The sequence below is a fragment of the Salvelinus alpinus genome, chromosome 25 (genome assembly GCF_045679555.1).
Source record: "Salvelinus alpinus chromosome 25, SLU_Salpinus.1, whole genome shotgun sequence".
Lineage (NCBI taxonomy): Eukaryota > Metazoa > Chordata > Actinopteri > Salmoniformes > Salmonidae > Salvelinus > Salvelinus alpinus.
Window position 1 is genome coordinate 4819527 of NC_092110.1, and position 13904 is coordinate 4833430.

At 44.5% G+C, this 13904-nt stretch overlaps 1 protein-coding gene across 3 annotated transcripts in view; it reads right to left on the bottom strand.

The window, feature by feature from the left end:
* plekhh1 (pleckstrin homology domain containing, family H (with MyTH4 domain) member 1) overlaps positions 1–13904 on the bottom strand; it is a 63590-nt gene that overhangs the window by 2977 nt on the left and 46709 nt on the right. The window contains exons 21-30 of one of the 3 annotated variants that reach the window (XM_071365364.1): positions 11413–11589; positions 11101–11198; positions 10663–10840; positions 10316–10471; positions 9695–9792; positions 9422–9578; positions 9120–9310; positions 8783–8912; positions 6294–6377; positions 4458–4604 (exon numbers count right to left, since the gene is read on the bottom strand). In XM_071365364.1, the coding sequence (XP_071221465.1) occupies positions 4458–4604; positions 6294–6377; positions 8783–8912; positions 9120–9310; positions 9422–9578; positions 9695–9792; positions 10316–10471; positions 10663–10840; positions 11101–11198; positions 11413–11589 (1416 nt within the window). Of the gene's footprint in view, positions 1–4457; positions 4605–6293; positions 6378–8782; positions 8913–9119; positions 9311–9421; positions 9579–9694; positions 9793–10315; positions 10472–10662; positions 10841–11100; positions 11199–11412; positions 11590–13904 lie in introns of those variants that run through there. The other 2 variants (XM_071365365.1, XM_071365366.1) reach the window with 2 other exon arrangements.

A 13904-nucleotide genomic window follows, 5' to 3' on the forward strand; every position in this document is an offset into this window, starting at 1 on the left:
TGCCAAGAAAATCCATCCACTTGACAGGTGTGGCATATCAAGAAGCTGATTAAACAGCATGATCATTACACAGGTCTACCTTGTGCTGGGGACAATAAAAGGTCAATCTAAAATGTGCCCCATGGTGGCGGGGTGGTTATGGTATGGGCAGGCATAAGCTACGGGTTCCAATGGCACGTTGTGTTAGCTAATCCAAGTTGATCATTTTAAAAGGCTAATTGATCATTAGAAAACCCTTTTGCAATTATGTTAGCACAGCTGAAAACTGTGTCCTGATTAAAAAAGCAATACAACTGGCCTTTTTTTTTTAGACTAGTTGAGTATCTGGAGCATCAGCATTTTTGGATTCGATTACAGGCTCAAAATGTCCAGAAACAAAGATTTTCTTCTGAAACTCATCAGTCTATTCTTGTTCTGAGAAATGAAGGTTATTCCATGCGAGAAATTGCCAAGAAACTGAAGATCTTGTACAATGTTGGGTACTACTCCCTTCACAGAACAGCATAAACTGGCTCTAACCAGAATAGAAAGAGGAGTGGGAGGCCCCGGTGCACAACTGAGCAAGAGGACAAGTACATTAGAGTGTCTAGTTTGAGAAACAGATGCCTCACAAGTCCTCAACTGGCAGCTTCATGAAATAGTACCCGCAAAACACCAGCCTCAACGTCAACAGTGAAGAGGTGACTCCGGGATGCTGGCCTTCTAGGCAGAGTTGCAAAGAAAAAGCCATATCTCAGACTGGCCAATAAAAATAAAAGATTAAGATGGGCAAAAGAACACGAACACTGGACAGAAGAAGACTGGACAAAATTGTTATGGAAAGACAAATCTAACTTTGAGGTGTTCGTATCACAAAGAAGAACATTTGTGAGACGGGCAGAAAAATGAAAAGATGCGTGGTTGACGCCACCTGTCAAGCATGGTGGAGGCAACGTGATGGTCTGTGGGTGCTTTGGTGCTGGTAAAGTGGGAGATTTGTACAGGGTAAAAGGGATCTTGAAGAAGGAAGGCTATCACTCCATTTTGCAACGCCATGCCATATCCTGTGGACGGCGCTTAATTGGAGCCAATTTCCTCCTACAACAGGACAATGACCCAAAGCACAGCTCCAAACTATGCAAGAACTATTTAGGGAAGAAGCAGTCAGCTGGTATTCTGTCTATAATGGAGTGGCCAGCAATCACCCGATCTCAACCCTATTGAGCTGTTGTGGGAGGTGCTTCAGGAAGCATGGGGTGAAATCTCTTCAGATTACCTCAACAATTTGACAACTAGAATGCCAAAGGTCTGCAAGGTTGTAATTGCTGCAAATGGAGAATTCTTTGACGAAAGCAAAGTTTGAAGGATACAATTATTATTTCAATTAAAAATAATTATTTTATAACCTTGTCAACGTCTTGACTATATTTCCTATTCATTTTGCAACAAATTTCATGTATGTTTTCATGGAAAACAAGAACATTTCTAAGTGACCCCAAACTTTTGAACAGTAGTGTATAGTCTAATAGGCCGACACAATAAGAAGACAGACACAGTGGCAGAATAAATTCAACCACAACTTTGTTTCATCACAAAACCGTAGCGCAACCTCTGTCCGGTGAAGTCCACAAAGCATATTGCATGTAACAAACAGTTACATGACCTACAGCATGGTCAAGCATGTTAATGTTTCCGACATTTCAGACCACTAAACTAACGTTATTGATTTAGAACCACGGGGTTACCGCAAGTCGCAAAGAAAACAGGAGCTGCCTCCACTATTCCAGCACCATTTCAACATCATCAAATCATCTATGCTTAGTCGAATACAGTGACAACTAAAAGATACCAAAAACAATTTAGTCCAATCAACGTAAAATAAATATGATGTGGCTGTCCATGTTTCTTATTTCTGTGTGCATTCGTGTAAGTAGAAAAAACATATCGACTCACCCTACTTGTAGAGAAACGCCAAGGCTTTCATGTTGACGAAACGGTCTCTATCACTGTCACACAGTACACGTGTTTATTTTTTATTTTTTATCGAAGGCTACCTGGCAAAAATGTTTGGTCGCCAGCCTAACTTCCTTTCATGGGCAACGTTAGCTAGTTAGCGTTTGCCTTCTACATCTAGCTACATATTGAACTTCCATCCTCTCAGGCCAGGGGCACAATGTATGAATTTATGATTGGATCAGAATTACCATTATAATCATTGGCCAGTATGGAGAATTAGTCAATCCAAATCCCTATCTCCATCTATGGCTAATTTAGGAAAGGGACAATTTTAGCTGGCTGGCTAGCTAGCCACTGGAGGACAACGAGCTGCAACAGTTCAAGTTGTTTCTGTCAACGACGTATGCTCTCGGTGCAATGTGATAGGAGTTACGCCAAATCCAAACTGGCATGCCTTGACACTTTTTTTGGTGGGCCAGGACCATTCACAGTTGAGCTCACTCAGTTTAGCTCAATGCTGATTGGGTATTATTTTATACTTTATTTGTCAAGGGATCCCAAATGCTCGCTGGCTTCCCTTGCATTAAATTCTATGGGCGACAACAATGTCATACTCATTATGACCAGACAGCATCAGATAGATGGCCTACACATACAGAAACAGAGGGGCGCTGTTTTGCTCACTCGGATGCTTTCTCCGGTGAGATACATTCAGACTCATGAGAATTTAAGGGAAATTATGAACCACGGGGAGACGAAAGATTTATTATTTGGTACATTTTGGGGGGAAGCCTGGCTTCCCTTGGCATCCATGAATACAAACCACTACCCAGTTTTTCCATAGCCTGCATACTCGCCAGAAATGTGACCCATTGAGCACGATTGGGATGCTCTGGATCGACAGCGTGTTCTAGTTCCCCCCCAATATCCAGCAACTTCGCACAGCCATTGAAGAAGAGTGGGACATTCCACAGGCCACAATCAACACCCTGATCAATGCTGCATGACAATGCTGCATCACACCAGATACTGACTGGTTTTCTGATTCACTCACCTACTTTTTGTTAAGGTATATGTGACCAACAGATGCATATCTGTATTCCCAGTCATGTGAAATCCATAGATTAGGGCCTAATGCATTAATTTCAATTGACTGATTTCCTTAACTGTTACTCAGTAAAATATTTGAAATTGTTGCATGTTGCGTTTATATTTTTGTTCATTATAGAATGAAATAGAATATATAATGTTTTTATGGCCTTGCCTTGAGTTAAGACATACTGGAGACTAGGTAACCTTACCTTGGGTTTAGCAATAGAGACGACTAGGTAACCTTACCTTGGGTTTAGCAATAGAGACGATTAGGTAACTTTACCTTGGGTTTAGCAATAGAGACGACTAGGTAACTTTACCTTGGGTTTAGCCATAGAGACGACTAGGTAACTTTACCTTGGGTTTAGCCATAGAGACGACTAGGTAACTTTACCTTGGGTTTAGCCATAGAGACGACTAGGTAACTTTACCTTGGGTTTAGCCATAGAGACGACTAGGTAACTTTACCTTGGGTTTAGCCATAGAGACGACTAGGTAACTTTACCTTGGGTTTAGCCATAGAGACGACTAGGTAACTTTACCTTGGGTTTAGCCATAGAGACGACTAGGTAACTTTACCTTGGGTTTAGCCATAGAGACGACTAGGTAACTTTACCTTGGGTTTAGCCATAGAGACGACTAGGTAACTTTACCTTGGGTTTAGCCATAGAGACGACTAGGTAACTTTACCTTGGGTTTAGCCATAGAGACGACTAGGTAACTTTACCTTGGGTTTAGCCATAGAGACGACTAGGTAACTTTACCTTGGGTTTAGCCATAGAGACGACTAGGTAACTTTACCTTGGGTTTAGCCATAGAGACGACTAGGTAACTTTACCTTGGGTTTAGCCATAGAGACGACTAGGTAACTTTACCTTGGGTTTAGCCATAGAGACGACTAGGTAACTTTACCTTGGGTTTAGCCATAGAGACGACTAGGTAACCTTACCTTGGGTTTAGCCATAGAGACGACTAGGTAACTTTACCTTGGGTTTAGCCATAGAGACGACTAGGTAACTTTACCTTGGGTTTAGCCATAGAGACGACTAGGTAACTTTACCTTGGGTTTAGCCATAGAGACGACTAGGTAACTTTACCTTGGGTTTAGCCATAGAGACGACTAGGTAACTTTACCTTGGGTTTAGCCATAGCGACGACTAGGTAATTTTACCTTGGGTTTAGCCATAGAGACGACTAGGTAACTTTACCTTGGGTTTAGCCATAGAGACGACTAGGTAACTTTACCTTGGGTTTAGCCATAGAGACGACTAGGTAACTTTACCTTGGGTTTAGCCATAGAGACGACTAGGTAACTTTACCTTGGGTTTAGCCATAGAGACGACTAGGTAACTTTACCTTGGGTTTAGCCATAGAGACGACTAGGTAACCTTACCTTGGGTTTAGCCATAGAGACGACTAGGTAACCTTACCTTGGGTTTAGCCATAGCGAAGACCAGTTTCTCCACACTCTTCTTCCCTCCACCCTGCTCTTTGGTCTGGCTCACTACCACCATCAGGTCGTCACGGCAACCGCCAAAGGTGATCACTGATTGGTAGGAGTACATGACCAGAAGGTGCTGTAAAGGAATGGATGATTTTCTTCAGTTGTTTAAATACAGTACCAGTCAAAAGTTTGGACACACCTACTCATTCCAGGGTTTTTCTTAATTTGTACTATTTCCTACATTGTAGAATAATAGTGAAGACATCAAAACTATGAAATAACACATATGGAATCATGTAGTAACTATTAAAGTGTTAAACAAATCTAAATATATTTTAGATTTTAGATTCTTCTAAGTAGCCACCCTTTGCCTTGATGACAGCTTTGCACACTCTTGGCATTTGTTGTCTTCACTATTATTCTACAATGTAGAAAATAGTCAAAAGAAAAGAAAAGCCCTTGAAGTAAGTATGTCCAAACTTTTGACTGGTACTGTATGTATGAGAATAGGAAAACACATGGTACCCTTTTGACTTTGAGGGCTCTGATCTTTTCACGTTTGGTTTGTTCGGTTCAGTAGTGTAAGAAGCCGTTAAAGGAAAATACCACTCAAAAACAATATTTTGGTATTTGTTTAATTAGTCCATTGTTGATACTGTCCCAAAATGACGATGCACAACACATCATACTGTGACACTTTCTGTATTTTGAAAGTTGATTGCTGACATGCAAAACATTTTGGGACTGTATCAACAGTGGACTAATGAAACAAGTACCAAAATATAGTTTTTGAGTGGAATTTTCCTTTAAGTAATCTGTCTCATCTCTCTTCCTGGTACAGGCCAGAGGATCCTTTCTTTGGGAATTGGCTTCTTGTTATTGTTTTCTTAAGAGGCAAATTGAGCATGAACCATTGAAGCAGCCAGACATAATTTCTAATGCTTTATTGTGTATTTTCCTTATTTTCTCCCTAAGAACTAGTAAATGTATTGGAGCATGAAAGGACGCCATACCAGAAATGACAGAGGAATACGGCTAAGATAATTATAGTGTTTTAACATTGTTTATATCTCAGTCAGCATTTTGATCTCTGGGTAGACCCAGATCTGGTTTCATATACTATTTGAAATCTTTCAAATACTTTGGCCCTTTTCTCTAGACTGCCTGGAGAACCAGATGGGTGGGATTTGCACTTTTGGGTCATTTTTATTGGTTTTATAAACCCAGGCAAGGTTAATCACCAGCTTAAGTATTTCAAATGCTTTCAAATAGTATTTGAATTGAACCCATGTCTGGTAAAATTGTAAGCCAGCAGTTTCTGTTTCCCTGTGGGGATCTGGTGTTTCAAACGCTGCAGTAGAAAATCATTCCAGACCAGTAGATCAACAAGCTTCTGCCCCTGTGGTCTGGCAACAGGCAGACTGGTAAAGAGAGAAGAGAAACCCCAAACCTTAAGTGCTCCGAATCTAAGCTAAGATTGTGCCCGATTAAAAAAGGAATTAGAGAATACCAAACCATACAACTTTGGTTGGATTCTGAAAGGTTGTTGTCTTTAAAAAAAAAAAAAGTGTAATGAAGGTAATTAATGGTTGAAATATGATGTCATTATCTGTTCAAGAGCTTTCTTCTGATGGTGGTCCTCTGACCACTGACTGTAGGTATTGAATCAACGAAACACGCCCCCCCCTTGTGGCCACTTTTAGTACCAGTAATGCCACATGGTTGGATTTTGACTCGCATGCATACTGTTAATAATCACTTATTCCATGGTAAATGAGCTAAGGAAGCAGACATGTAAACATCTAGATAAACACACACTTACCATGGTATAGTCAAGCACACACAGTCCATCCTCATTGACGGCTAGCCAAACCTGGGACTGCTCCACAGACGAGGGAGGTATAGGCTGCAGACAGAGACGGAGGAGAGACGCAGATGGTATACAGAGACAGTAGGTCAAGCGTAAAGTTTTTTATGTCACGTGCACAAGTACAGTGAAATGCCTTTCTTGCAATCTAAAACCAAACAATGCAGCAATCAATTTCAATGTAGCACTAAAGATAACATAAGGTAGAACGAAAACACACAAGAAATAAAAATAAGAAGAACACGAGAAAGCAAGAAGCTACACTACATGACCAAAGGTATGTGGACACCTGCTCATTGAACATCTCATTCCAAAATCATGGCCATTAAAATGAAGTTGGTCTCCCTTTTGCTGCTATAACAGCCTCCACTCTTCTGGGAAGGCTTTCCCACTAGATGTTGGAACATTCAGCCACTTGCTTCCATTCAGCCACAGGAGCATTAGTGAGGTCGGACACTGATGTTGGGCCATTAGGCCTGGCTCACGGACGGCGTTCCAATTCACCCCAAGGGAATTGGAAACACAGAATCGTCTAGAATGTCATTGTATGCTGTAGTGTTAAGGTTTCCCTTCACTGGAACTTAGGGGCCTAGCCCGAACCATGAAAAACAGCCCCAGACCATTATTCCTCTTCCACCAAACTTTACAGTTGACTCTATGCATTGGGGCAGGTAGCGTTCTCCTGGCATCCGCCAAACCCAGATGGTGAAGTGTGATTAGTTTCCACCACTCCAGAGTTCAATGGCGGCGAGCTTTACACCACTCCAGCCAATGCTTGGCATTGCGCATGGTGATCTTAGGTTTGTGTGCGGCTGCTCGGCCATGGAAACCCATTTCATGAAGCTCCCGATGAACAGTTGTTGTGCTGACGTTCCTCCCAGAGGCAGTTTGGAACCTGGTAGTGAGTGTTGCAACGGAGGACAGACGATTTTAACGCGCTACGAGCTTCAGCACTCTGCGGTCCTGGTCTGTGAGCTTATGTGGCCTACCACTTTGCAGCTGAGCAGTTAGACGTTTCCACTTCACAATAACTGCACTCACAGTTGACTGGGGCAGCTCTAGCAGGGCAGAAATTTTACTAACTGACTTGTTGGAAAGGTGGCATCCTATGAAAGTGCCATGTTGAAAGTCACTGAGCTCTTCTACTGCCAATGTTTGTCTATGGAGATTGCATGGCGGTGTGCTTGATTTTATACACCTGTCAGCAACGGGTATGGCTGAAATAGCCAAATCTACTAATTTGAAGGGGTGTCCAAATACCTTTGTATATATAGTGTATATACAAGGTCAGTTCCAGTACCATATTTACAATGTGAAGGGATACTGGAGTGATAGAGGTAGATACTGTATGTATAGGGGTAAGGTGACTAGGCATCAGGATATATGATAAACAGAGTAGCAGCAGCGTAAATTATGATTGTATGTGAGTGTGTGTGCATGTGTGTAGAGTCAGTACAAATGCGTGTGCATGTTATGTGTGTGTTGGAGTGTCAGTGTGTGTGAGTCCTGTGAGTATGCATAGAGAATAAAGTACAAGGGTCAACTCAGACAGAGGGTAGTGCGTACGGCCCAGTACATCACTGGTGCCAAGCTTCCTGCCATCCAGGACCTCGATACCAGGCGGTGTCAGAGGAAGGCACTAAAAATTGTCAAAGACTCCAGCCTCCCTAATCACAGACTGTTCTCTCTGCTACCGCACGGCAAGCGGTACCGCAGCGCCAAGTCTAGGTCCAAGAGGCTTCTAAACAGCTTCTACCCCCAAGCCATAAGACTCCTGAACATCTAATCAAATGGCTACCCAGACTATTTGCTTTCCCCCCCCTCTTTTACACCGCTGCTACTCACTGTTGTGATCATCTATGCATAGTCACTTCAAATACTCTACCTACATGTACATACTACCTAAACTAACCGGTGCCCCCGCACATTGACTCTGTACCGGTACCCCCCTGTATATAGTCTCGCTATTGTTATTTTACTGCTGCTCTTTAATTACTTGTTACTTTTATTTCTTATTCTTATCCGTATTTTTTTTAACTGCATTGTTGGTTAGGGGCTCGTAAGTAAGCATTTCACTGTAAGGTCTACACCTGCTGTATTCGCGCGTATGTGACTAATAAAATTTGATGGTCCGTGCAGCCGTTCTGTTAGCTATTTAGCAGACTTGATACACCGGTACCGCTACATATATATCGGTGCTACTAACGGTTTCAATAGGAATGGGCTATTGTCTGGGTAAATACTGAAACACTTGGCCTTCCAAAAAGAGGAAAGAGGACAGAAACATTTATTTGATTATAGAGAGACCTTCCAAGTCACTGGAGACACAGATTCAGCAAAAGCTGGAAACATACAGTACAGACACACTATGTTGGACACTTGCAGTAGAATACACATTCAGGAACGCGGTCGAGGTTGTTCAGTCGACTTGCATCCCCACTTACCTTCGCACTGAAGAGCTTGGCACCGAACAACGGCCACTTCCTAGCGACGGTCAAGTAGATTCTGACACACTCTGAGGCACTGCAGCCACGCAGGACTGACCACTTAGTGGCCAGGCACTCTGATAGGTCTCTGAGGGGAGTTGAAGGAATAATTAGTCTGTCTGTGTCTGTATAGGTATCTTTATCTGAGTATAATGCGTGCACATGGCCAGTATTGCCCGAGTTGTCCCATGCTGCAGTCCTGTTAATAGCGTTTGGGGTAGAAGCCTGTGTCTTACTTTATCTGTCTGTGAGGGTAATGCATCACCTGAGCTGGTCGTGCATATGGGCGTATTACCTGAATTGGTCCATGCTGCAGTCCTGTTTGTAGCGTTTGGGGTAGAAGCGCTCCAGGGCCTGTACGAGGATCTGTTGGGTTTTGGGCTGAGGGGAGTTGCAGCTAGGGGAGATCTGTTGGGCTTTAGGCTGAGGAGAGGAGCTACTGCTGGGGGAGAAGGGGGCCGGACGGTCCAGGTCACCATGTTCTACCTGGGGAGGGAGAGGGTGTGATTTGTAATAAAAACACATTTGTAGTCAATTGAATTGACTACAAAAAAAACAAAAAAACTTTGGCAGTTCCCACAATGCCCCTCTCCTTACCAAAGCAGTACCAACCTGAGCCATGAGAGCAGCCACTTCCAGAGCCAACTCCTTGTTGATGGGGAAGTGTCCCTGGTGGACCTCATCATTCACCTGGTATGCTAGCAGGAGGCGCTCACGGTCCGTTTCCCCTTTAGCCTGGGCCCGGAAACACAACCTACACAACAGACATCACAATGGTTAACGCATGATGGTCTGCACCTCGTCATCCATTTTCGGTGTCTTCAGCTCAACAATGAACACATCAAGGAACTAAAACAAGGTAAAGCCTACCTGCTCTTGTATGTCAGACGGACGATGCGTGTCCCCTCATATTTCCCAGGATGCAGTTCTTTCAGGGCCTGTTCCCACTTGGAGATGACATCACAGATCTGTTGGCAGAGGTGAGAGTTAAAAGATCAATTAGTTAATTGTCTTCTACTTTGGAGCCAGGAGTTCTCCTGACCATGCAAACTGACCGGGCAGACCCATTGACATAGATATAACACTCATTACGGATAAAACCTGTTACAACATGGACATTGCCATTGAGTGCTTCCACCATTTTAAAGTAGTCACGTGGGTGGGGATTCCTACGAGTTGGGCGCAATCAGCCAACGAAGAAGAAGACAATTGACTACTTCACAATGGAGATATCCTCAATGGCGCTGCCCATGCTGTCACAGATGCTATAATGGCACAGATAAAAAGATGAATCCTCTATCTATCTCTACGGGCCGACCCTGCTCTCTTGTACATCATTCCCTGTTCCCTGTTCTGATTCCAGTCTACCCGTCTGTTTACTGCCTTATACTTAGTTGCGGGCACTAAAAGGTTTGATTGCGTGGTACTGGAACAACTGCCACAATGCATCTGCAGGTATATAATCATAAGAGTATGTTAGTCCACACTGACCTTGACGCTGGGCTGTAGGCAGTGCTCCAGGTCTTTCCCCGAGGGGTCGTCAGTGAAGAGGGCGAAGCCAGACAGGTGTGGTTTCCTCATGCCCACCCTCTGGGTCAGGGTGCTCAGGAACTCGTCTACCGTGGTGGAGCCATCGAAGCCTACAACCTAGAGGACGGGAGAGGAGAGTGTGACTTCTTAAATGATTGGGTGTAACAGAAAGTGTGCTTATTCATAGTCTATTGTCCATTGGTCTGCACTTTGCCGACTTTTTGTGTGTGCCTCTCCATCTTCCCGACTTGGTAGGTGTTTGATTGTTCGCGTGCTAGTTGGTTGCGTGTCTGTGTTTAGTGGGTTACCTGGTAGGTGTTGTTCATAAAGTGGACAGGGATGCTGAAGGGTAGTGAATGGTGGTAGGGATTCCTGAGTAGGATGGACAGGATCTCCATACGTGACGGTTTGGCCTCTCGCTCCCCGTTCTGTAGGGTACGCTCCACAGACCTCTGACAGTACACTGCATACTTCCCCACCTCACTCCTACAGACACACACACACACACACACACACACACACACACACACACACACACACACACACACACACACACACACACACACACACACACACACACACACACACACACACACACACACACACACACACACACACACACACACACACACACACAGGGTCATCAACAATGATCCTACTATTCTGTAGTTGGATTATCTTTGACGGTGGGTTATCATTAATCGATTGGTTTGTGTGTGTGTGTGTTCGTGCATCGCTGTGTGTACCTGGGGTCTGCATGACGCTGCAGATACTGTCTGAGGTACCACAGGAAGTGTTGCTGAGGCAGAAAGAGAGCCACACACACAGACAACAGCTGCCAGCACTGAGGAGAGGAGAACACACTATTCACAACAACTCATACAACACTAAAGCAACCAAGCGTGACATTTAACAAGTGACAGGAAGATCTGCTCACCAGAACCAAACTGTGCTAACTCTGACATTTTCTTACCAGATGGTGCTTTTCGACACACATTGGATGTGTAACCAGGCCAGCCATGCTGAATAGTGGAAAGGGGTACCAGTCTCTAACATACCTGAGTGAGGGAGTAGTTGTGTGGTGTGCGTCGGTTGGTCTGCTTGATCAGCTGACAGTACATCTCGTTCTGGAGCTCGGAGTGCGTCAGGCACACCTGCAATGCATTCTGGGCAAGGGATGTGTGGTAGTCGATGGAGGGAGACTCTACCAGCACGTTGATGAATAGCTGACAGGACTGAAGAAAGGAGGGATAAAGAGGATAAAGAAGGTTTTACTTGCAATGATTGTGATACATGTAAAAAAAGAAAACGTCCTAGCACTGTCAACTGCGTTGTTTTATCAGCAAACTTAACATGTGTAAATATTTGAATGAACATAACAAGATTCAACAACTGAGACATAAACTGAACAAGTTCCACAGACATTGAATAATGTATCCCTGAACAAAGGGGGGGGGGGGAATCAAAAGTAACAGTCAGTATCTGGTGTGGCCACCAGCTGCATTAAGTACTGCAGTGTATCTCCTCCTTATGGACTGCACCAGATTTGCCAGTTCTTGCTGTGAGATGTTACCCCACTCTTTCACCAAGGCACCTGCTAGTTTCCGGACATTTCTGGGGGGAATGGCCCTAGCCCTCACCCTCCGATCCAACAGGTCCCAGATGTGCTCAATGGGATTGAGATCCGGGCTCTTCGCTGGCCATGGCAGAACACTGACATTCCTGTCTTGCAGGAAATCACGCACAGAACGAGCAGTAAGGCTGGTGGCATTGTCATGCTGGAGGGTCATGTCAGGATGAGACTGCAGGAAGGGTACCAAATGAGGGAGGAGGACGTCTTCCCTGTAACGCACAGCGTTGAGATTGCCTGCAATGACAACAAGCTCAGTTCGATGATGCTGTGACACACCGCCCCAGACCATGACGGACCCTCCACCTCCAAATCGATCCCACTCCAGAGTTCAGGCCTCGGTGTAATGCTCATTCCTTCGACGATAAACGTGAATCCGACCATCACCCCTGGTGAGACAAAACCGCGACTCGCCAGTGAAGAGCACTTTTTGCCAGTTCTGTCTGGTCCAGCGATGGTGGGTTTGTGCCCATAGGCGACGTTGTTGCCAGTGATGTCTGGTGAGGACCTGCCTTACAACAGGCCTACAAACCCTCAGTCCAGCCTCTCTCAGCCTATTGCGGACAGTCTGAGCACTGTTGGAGGGATTGTGTGTTCCTGGTGTAACTCGAGCAGTTGTTGTTGCCATCCTGTACCTTTCCCGCAGGTGTGATGTTCGGATGTACCGATCCTGTACAGGTGTTGTTACACGTGGTCTGTCACTGCGAGGACGATCAGCTGCCTGTCCTGTCTCCCTGTAGCGCTCTCGTAGGCGTCTCACAGTACGGACATTGCTATTTATTGCCCTGGCCACATCTGCAGTCCTCATACCTCCTTGCAGCATGCCTTAGGCGCGTTCATGCAGATGAGCAGGGACCCTGGGCACCTTTCTTTTGGTGTTTTTCAGAGTCAGTAGAAAGGCCTCTTTAGTGTCCTACGTTTTCATAACTGTGACCTTAATTGCCTACCGTCTGTAAGCTGTTCGTGTCTTAACGACCGTTCCACAGGTGCATGTTCATTAATTGTTTATGGTTCATTGAACAAGCATGGGAAACAGCGTTTAAACCCTTTACAATGAAGATCTGTGAAGTTTTTTGGATTTTTATCTTTGAAAGACAGGGTCCTGAAAAAGGGACGTTTCTTTTCTGCTGAGTGTATGTGTTGAGAAACAATATAATCAATGTATTTAAGGGTATAAGTTTAAGCAAGGGGTAGAATCGGTAGTCTTGAGCACATAATGAGTAGTTATTTTGGATGTATTTGAAGAAGGTTGATTTGTAGATCAGTGGCTCTGTGCAGTCAGACCGCGATGTCAATCTAAAACACCTGCAATGATATGTCGGCGTAATACCACCTTCCTACCAGCAGGCGGAGGCAAATACATACGGTTGTGAGACTACCCAACTCAGGTAGAAAAATTGTAATGAAACATGCAGCAACATGATGGTGTTTCCTACTTGGAGACTGATTACTATTCTAATGAAACCAAGTCAGGATGTAGCCGTCAAACAAGCCTGTCATGTCATGGCTGGAGGGCAACAAGAGAATGTTCACCGTCAGGATCAAGGCACTGTATGAATGAATATTGTGAAAATGAAAGAGCCTTTCACTTACCCAGTCGTGTCAGATCAGGGACTATACTTCAAAGACGGGGAGGACAGAAGAGAAGGGTGCATGTTCAAAGTATTTGAACAGGAACAGAGACTTTAAAGGGTTGCGAGCGAGCTCAATTAATCCATTCCTCTATACATGGAACACCAAATCAGACAAAGCCACCCAAAATGTGGGGCAGAGGGAAAGCTCAGTAAAGCATAGAGAGAAGGGGAGGGGGGAGGCGGACTGGGCGGCCGGGTTGAAAAGAGAGGAACAGGATACATCAAGGTCCATCCTCCTCCAGATCCACTTTATTACCCCCAGTCTCTGTCCCACTCCCTTCTCCCA